Below are 8,203 nucleotides of genomic sequence, written 5' to 3' on the forward strand. Positions count from 1 at the left end.
CTCTTGCCTGCAGCTTATGTCACCTGTCTGTCTCTCCCTCCTTTTAGATTGTAAGCTCCGCCTTCTTGGAGCAGGGCTCTCTTCTCTCTTATCACATCCCTCAGCTGTCTTCTATCCATCTACTGTCTATACCTGCATCTCTTCCTTCCTCTGTTCTGACAACAGCCTGCCCCTGCTGGTACTCAAGAGTTGTCGTTATAATTATCTTCCTCTGTTTTAGTTTTACAGAGGTAGATTTATTAAGCTCGGTTAAGTGATAAAGTGTCTGGGTTTTATCACCGGCCAATCAGCTCCTACCTGTCATTTTTCAAACCAAGCCTGTAACTTCACAGTTAGGAGCTGATTGGCCGGAGATAAATACCAGACACTTTATCACTTCACCGAGCTTAATAAATCTGCCCCACAGTCACTGTTCTGTTAAGTTATGGGCACCCGGTATTGTTCTAATGTGCGCCATATGTTCGGCACTGCGTAACAATTATTATTATAACTTAAATGTGATAATAAAAACATAATAAAAGCAATGCACTGTAGAAAATACACCATAGTCCTGTGCAGTATATGGTAACATGTGTAATGTATAATTCCATTACACAGTCTGGCACCTGATTCCTAGAGGAAGAGAAAGGGTCCCCAGGCAGTGCGGCCCATCAAGGGCTTTACCCTGTGGGCCAGTTCACCTCTTCTTGACAAGAGAATTTCCACACGCTTAAAATGTCGATAGTATAAATGTTCATATGTGCTTGATGCGTGCACTAATTCATCATGTCAACATGATTGAAATGTCAACACTGCTTTTTATATATTTCTCTCTATTCCTGATGGTAACGCGAACTCTTATGAAAATGTTGACATCTACAATGTCGAAATATAGTGGATACTTTGCAGGTGTCAATTAATGGTGTTGAGCATTGTAACCATGCTGTAATATCTGGTGAAGGGATAAAGTGGAAGGTAAAAAAACACCAGCCAATCAACTCCCAACTGCCATTTTTCAAACAGCTGATTGGCTGGTGCGTTATCACCTTCCACTTGAAATCTCATTCCTATTAAGATGGAATCGTGTCTTCTCCCGCTAATGTGGCCCATAGACCTGAATTGTTACGGTAATGTCTCCGTCCTCTCCTTGAGTCCTTATCATAGTCTCTATCACACCCACGTTTCTGAATGCTTCTTTAGAACCCTCGGATTCCTTGAACAGCTGAAGATCACGCACAACTCTGACATCTTTATCGGAATGCATGGGGCCGGCCTGACGCACCTGCTCTTCTTACCAGACTGGGCGGTGGTCTTTGAGCTGTAAGTCCTGTTATGTCATTTCATACAGTGTTCTTCTAGTATTTGCTATTGAATCTTAGCACTAGTCCATTTAGCACTTGATTTACTTTTTGAGGACACTTTGACCCAAAGTTGATGTCCATGTGATACAGGTGTGATGTCATGGGAAGCTAGCGAATCAGAAGGCTGCATCAGCTTTGCAAGTGGGAGCCAAAACCTTATTTGACCTTTAATTTGCTAGCATGAAGCGGACACCAGCTTTTATGACCCTTTTAAATGCAAACACTTAAGCTGGGAACACATTAAATGCTTCATGAAACCGATATGCACGTAACTAGATCATGCATATCATCGAATGCAGGCATGTCCAAACTATGGCCCTCCAGCTGTTGTGAAACTACAAGTCCCATCATACCTTGCCACAGTTTTGCTATTAGGGAATGCTAAAACTATGGCAAGGCATGCTGGGATGTGTAGTTTCACAACAGCTGGAGGGCCACAGTTTGGACATGCCTGATCTAATGTGTACTCACCATATCATTAACTGTGCACGTTCACAACCCCCTCTGACATCTGTACTTGCAGTAAAATCCTGACTATATTGCCAATGACAGCTGTACTCCTGGTTTTGGCCATTTAAGGGAAATTGTTAAAGATATGGGCCCTGATTCTTATGGACTCAGTAAGCTGCGAAGATTGCAGCTTATCGAGTGCCAGAGAGCTCGCCCTGCCAAAAATCCACCCCCCTCGCTGGCGATTGTACCGAAGACACATCCCCTCGCTGCAGGAGAAATTATTCGATGGTCACCGTCTCCTGGCTTCGCAAATAAAAGTCAGGGGAAACCGACTTTATTTGCGTGTTCCGGGATGAAGAAAGGGCGGGTGGCTGACATCCTGTGACATCAGCCACCTGCCCCCGGCACACACTGGGCTGCCGGCATAGCCATGGGAATGCCCAGCGTTTTTCATGGAGAAGTCCATAAACCGCTGAGCGTTCCTATGGCCGACCCCCGTGCCCGCCACCATCTGCCCCCATCCCTCCCCGAACCTTGCGAATTGCTCGGCGACTATGCATGAGGCCGAAGCCGATCGCAACGGGGAGCTGCACGTGCGCACAAAAGGCCACGCGCATATGCAGACCCCCAAACATTAGAATGGGGGCAAATTTGGACCCCATCCGAATGAATTAGAAAGACCCCCATTGTCCATAGAGCAAATCGTCTAATGCAGGGGCTCTCAAACTCCGTCCTCGGGACCCCACACAGTTCACGTTTTCCAGGTCACCCGACAGGTGCATTCATTACTCACTGACACAGTTTAAAAGATCCACAGGGGGAACTAATTACTTCATTTGCTAACTTATTTTACCTGCAAAATATGCAGTGTCTGGGGTCCTGAGGACCGAGTTTAAGATCCTGTGGTCTAATGTGTACCCAACTTAAAGCACTTCCGTGAGCAGTGGAGTTGTCCATATATTCACTTATCTGGAAACAGGCTAACGTGATGTCTCGGAATGGAATTCTCAATAAATATTTATAGAAAATAAAAAGCAAAGTTTGGTTCCCACGAGTCCTCTGAGCAAGGTCAGCCCAGCATCCATGCAGTCCATATCTGCATGCGGATTATCAGGATCTGTACACGCCAGCAGCCATTAATCACAGCGACAGTGTTACATGCCCATTAATATACTTGTAATTCTGACTTTGGGTATAAATAATGTGCCGCTATCAATCTTGTTCTTTGGACACGTCAGGCCACAAGGGTCATGTAAAAATATATATTCAGAATAGTTCTGGCAAATGTGTTGACATGCCATGTGACACAAGACCAGGAAATAAAATCCTGTTTCTTGGGAAGACCTTACAGTCATGTGACTTATACCAGGGTGTACGCATATTTCCATGGTATATATTGGGTGACTGAGGGCATAAGCACGTCTGCTTGTTGTGTTGTGACTATCTAACCATACAGAAGCAAATTGGTGCTTTCAATCTGGGTGAGGCGTATATATGTGTGTATTATTATTATTATTATTATTATTATTATTATTACTATATATTATTGTAGTACATTGAGACAAAATTCTCCAACACGATTGGTCACTTGGGATCACATGGCAATGCATTATTTCACCGCAGGCCTGAACTACTTCTTGCTGGGACCAAACCTCATGACACAGCTACCTGTATCACTCCGCAACTGCAAATAGTGCCAGGTCTCGAAGACACTGCGGACAAGAAAGCAGCATGTTGCCGCCGCAGTCTGACACACATTTCTGACAGAAAAAGTTAATAAAACTTCATATATCTCAAATGGCCACCCCTACAAATCACAGAATTTCCATACAATCGCATGGTCACCATCAAGCTACACCCCCAAAATTACCATGTCACAGGAAATAAATGGGAATTTCGGGTGCTAGCTGAACGGTGATATCTGTCCGTGTGCAATAATCCTGATCTGAAGCATGTGCAGAAGCTTATTTCTTACATTGGTGCATGTGTGGCGTGCTAAAATCAACAAGATCCACGTGCAATGCAACTTGTGTGCGACCCCTAATCAGCCCTTTTTCTGCACAGTCTTTGTTATATATATCGCCTCAGGGGTGTTAGGATTGCCTGTAACAGGACTGAATCTCTGCAGGTACAATTGTGAAGACGAGAGGTGTTATTTAGACTTGGCAAAGCTTAGAGGAGTTCACTACATCACCTGGGAGAAAGCGGATAAAGTCTTCCCTCAGGACAAGGTAGGTGGACATACTAGGTTGCAGTACAGCGCTACGTTGTCCCCATCCGCAGCTTTATACTTCATCAAGGCACCGGTGTAAGCACATATAAGTTGTACATATAATTACGCTGTAGTTCTGAAGCGGCATTCTGACCAGTCAGTCAGGAGTAACACCATAGCGGCCTGTTCTGCAAATCAGCCCTGTCCTGTGCAGGGATGTCAACACCGGGATGTCAACCTGAATATCGACAATGTTGTCACTGGCGTTGTGTCGACATATGTTAAAATACACAATGGCCCTGATTCTGGTTGACTCTCGCAGAGAGCCAGCCCCACTGCCATATCCCCTCTCTGACCATCAGGGCAGGGGCCGATTTTGGTTCACTCAGAGTGAACCCTGAATTGGCCCCAATGTCAACATGGTCATAGGCTCAGCATTGTGCATGCGAACAGTGGACATGCTGACATATCCTTATTTTACACCCTTCCCTTATTAAAAATCTACCACTATGATGCACTGTCCACAGCGGCCTATGACCATGTCCTCTTTCTGAATGTCATCCTTATGACATAATACCCCTGTGAAAACCTGTACAGGGAGGGACATTCGTTCCATTGCAATTTAATGTTACGAGTTGGGTAGATTCATTTGTACAAAACGATTATTTTTAAAACCTTGATTAATATATTGACTGAGCAGACCATAGGTGCCGATTTATGTTTTTGCTGGTGGGTGCTCAAGCCAAAAATATAGAGGAGTGGCTTCATGGGGAAGGGATGCGGCCACAAAATAATACCAATTTATATTATGGAGCACAGTTGTCTCCAATATTCAAATTACGGCAACAGAGTTCCACATACATAAATGCCCCCACAGTGCAGGTACATAAATGCCCCCACAGTGCAGGTACATAAATGCCCCCACAGTGCAGGTACATAAATGCCCCCACAGTGCAGGTACATAAATGCCCCCACAGTGCAGATAAATAAATGCCCCCACAGTGCAGGTACATAAATGCCCCCACAGTGCAGGTACATAAATGCCCCCACAGTGCAGGTACATAAATGCCCCCACAGTGCAGGTACATAAATGCCCCCACAGTGCAGGTACATAAATGCCCCCACAGTGCAGGTACATAAATGCCCCCCACAGTGCCCCCCACAGTGCAGGTACATAAATGCCCCCCACAGTGCAGGTACATAAATGCCCCCCACAGTGCAGGTACATAAATGCCCCCCACAGTGCAGGTACATAAATGCCCCCACAGTGCAGGTACATAAATGCCCCCCACAGTGCAGGTACATAAATGCCCCCCACAGTGCAGGTACATAAATGCCCCCCACAGTGCAGGTACATAAATGCCCCCCACAGTGCAGGTACATAAATGCCCCCCACAGTGCAGGTACATAAATGCCCCCCACAGTGCAGGTACTCCGCGGACAGAATACACTCTTACCGGCATACTGTTTCCCAGGTGGCAGGTCTGGCGATGTGGGTGCAGCAGCTGCAAATTAGCAAGTTAATATGGCGGCCCAGCAGCGGGACTGGGGCCCATGGGTGCTCATCATTTTCCGTGGGTGCTCGGGCCCTTGAGCACCCACAGAATCGGCACCTATGGAGCAGACTATCCTCTATGTTATAATATCATTATAATAAAACCCAACATATAATTGTTGCTATTTGATAAGACCTACTGAAAATGTATTTTTGGCACCTTGCTTCTGCCACGCGTGCCCGCAGCAGCTGTTTTTGTGTTATTATGTAAAAATAACACTGTATTGTTCTCTTCCATTCATATCTCTGCCAGTGATTGGTCACACACTGATGGCCGTGGTGGAAGCCAAAGGAAATTAATTGGTCATTAGTTCAACCTGTCAATAATTCTCCCCTCGTGTCCCTGCAGAAATACGATCGATGGATCCTGGGGGCTTGAGATGAAAGTTGATTTTTGTGTAGAGAATGACTTAATTAACTTGTCTCTCAGTAGAGAGAGAAAATGTGCCTGTAAATTATAATGCCTGTTGTTCTGTCTAATTAAGGGGCATCACCCGACTTTGGGAGAACACCCGAAATTCACCAATTACGCCTTTGATGTGGAAGAGTTCATGCGACTGGTCACCTCGGCGGCAGAGTACGTGTCTCGTCATCCTAAATGGCCCTTCCGGAGACGCCGAGATGAACTTTAAGATCACCCTAGAGAAAGAGAGGGAGAAAGTTCCTCTGTAGAGTTTTATGAAACAGTAACTTATTTATTTATTTCATTTTTTTTTTTTTTATAAAAGTAGTCACTGTTGGAATTGGAGGTGTTGGCGGTAGACCACATTAGAATTTTGTTTACCCATCATGCCATTCTTCTCCTCACGCTCGCTCATCCAGAACAGACAATTGAAAACATGAATTACTTTCTAGATGTCATGTGACTCTAAACAACTTAAGAGGCTGTACACCTTGGTGACACTGGATAACCAGCCGCTGTATGCATACAACAGATTGCTCCAATGCTGACAGGAATATAAGCGAATACGGATGAAAAAGGACCGGTCACCCTCGGGTGCCGTACAGGACCACCACTGTTTAACATCGCTATTTATTAGCACGTTTTGTCTTAACTCTTCCAGTGCCAACAATGCTGCGAGCGATCCTCAAAATATCCGCAAAAAATGGCAGCGACTATTCTTTTACTATAATTAAATAGTAATACAACCAAGTCCATTAATTGAAGTTTAGTTAAATATTGCACCCTAAAAAAAAGTGTGAGCGACACTGGCATTTTTAGCGGATAATTTGAGGATCACGGCAATGGTGGCATTCAAACGGTTAAAGAAGTAAGTTTGGGTCTGTAAACTATTTAAGACTGTAGAACGGTGGTGTCAAACTCATGGCCCTCCAGCTGTTGTGGAACTACGCGTCCCAGCATGCCCTGCCACCGTTTTAGCGATCCATTATAGCAAATCTGTGGCAGGGCATGCTGGGATGCGTGGTTCCACAACAGCTGGAGGGCCATGAGCTTGACACCACTGCTGTAGAATAATCTCTCCTGGCAGTCATCGCTTCAGCCAGACAATTGGATTTTACCAGCAACCACACTACATACTATCACCGGTCTGTAATAATGCCTGACTTTTTTTCGCCATGTAGTGAGCACTAAATAAAAAGTCCATAGGAATGGAAATATCATTTCTATCACATAAAACAAATTAATTCTATGAAAATTAAAATGAGCTAAAAGTTATCATTTATTTATATGGCGCCACAAGGGTTCCGCAGCGCCTGACAATAGATGAGCGAAAAACAAGACTATAACCAATTACAGTACAATGCTATTTAGGACAAGTACATGGTAAATAAAGACAGTCCCATCAGGGGACAGGACACTGACGCAATTATCAGGGTGGCAGAGAAATATCCTAAGAAATGCGCAGGAGGAGAGAGGGCCCTGCTCGTGAGAGCTTACATTGTAAACTATGCCTGATTGTATAAATGCATGGCTACAAAGCACAGAGATATGCAGTAGAACGTGTTCAAGGCTATACAGAAAGTCATCTGAAGGTGGAAAATTCCTTTTTACGTACGTTATTAAAATGTATTTTTGTGTTGTCGTGTAGAAGTCAGTCAAGGTGCATCCGCATTCTACCCGCACATTTGGATTTCTGACTCGTGGTGGAGTATTAGCTTTCATATAATAATGTTTTATTGAGAAAGTCTGTTTACCTTTTCTTGTTTAGAAAATCCTCAGTCGTGTTTGTACCAGCAGGAAATGTGTTTTGGGAACAGTTCTCTTCACAACAAGTGATGTTTTTGCATGACGTCTTTATGCTTAAAACGCATGATGGGAAAATGACTGCTCTTTGTATGGTAAATGGTCAGCTACCCACAAATGTACTTGTTTAACCATTAAGCAACACCTAAAGCAGGGCTGGCCAACTTGTTGCTCTCCAGATGTTGTGAAACTACAAGTCCAAACATACCCTTCCACCAGTCAGCTGATAATGCATGATGGGACTAGTAGTTTCACAACAGACGAAGAGCCACAGGTTATCCGGGCCTAAACTACAGCGTCTTTATACTTGAAGTTGATTTCATGATCAGTACTTGTAATTATTTCCACTTAACGTTCCTAGACATGGATAGTAAAACTGTTATTTTACAGAAATGACAAAGTCTCTTTGAATTTGTGTCTCTAAATAAAAGGAAATC

General features: G+C 44.2%; 1 protein-coding gene across 1 annotated transcript in view; it reads left to right on the forward strand.

Annotated features, from left to right (window-relative positions):
* The window catches only part of EOGT (EGF domain specific O-linked N-acetylglucosamine transferase), a 38,885-nt gene extending 32,605 nt beyond the window's left edge, over positions 1-6,280 (forward strand). Inside the window, 3 exon segments of the mRNA XM_083156018.1 lie at positions 1,180-1,299; positions 3,922-4,024; positions 6,046-6,280. Of these exon segments, the coding sequence (XP_083012144.1) occupies positions 1,180-1,299; positions 3,922-4,024; positions 6,046-6,192 (370 nt within the window). The 3' untranslated portion in view covers positions 6,193-6,280.
* Positions 6,281-8,203: the final 1,923 nt, after the last annotated feature.

Source organism: Crinia signifera, chromosome 8 (genome assembly GCF_055691185.1).
Source record: "Crinia signifera chromosome 8, ASM5569118v1, whole genome shotgun sequence".
Classification (NCBI taxonomy): domain Eukaryota; kingdom Metazoa; phylum Chordata; class Amphibia; order Anura; family Myobatrachidae; genus Crinia; species Crinia signifera.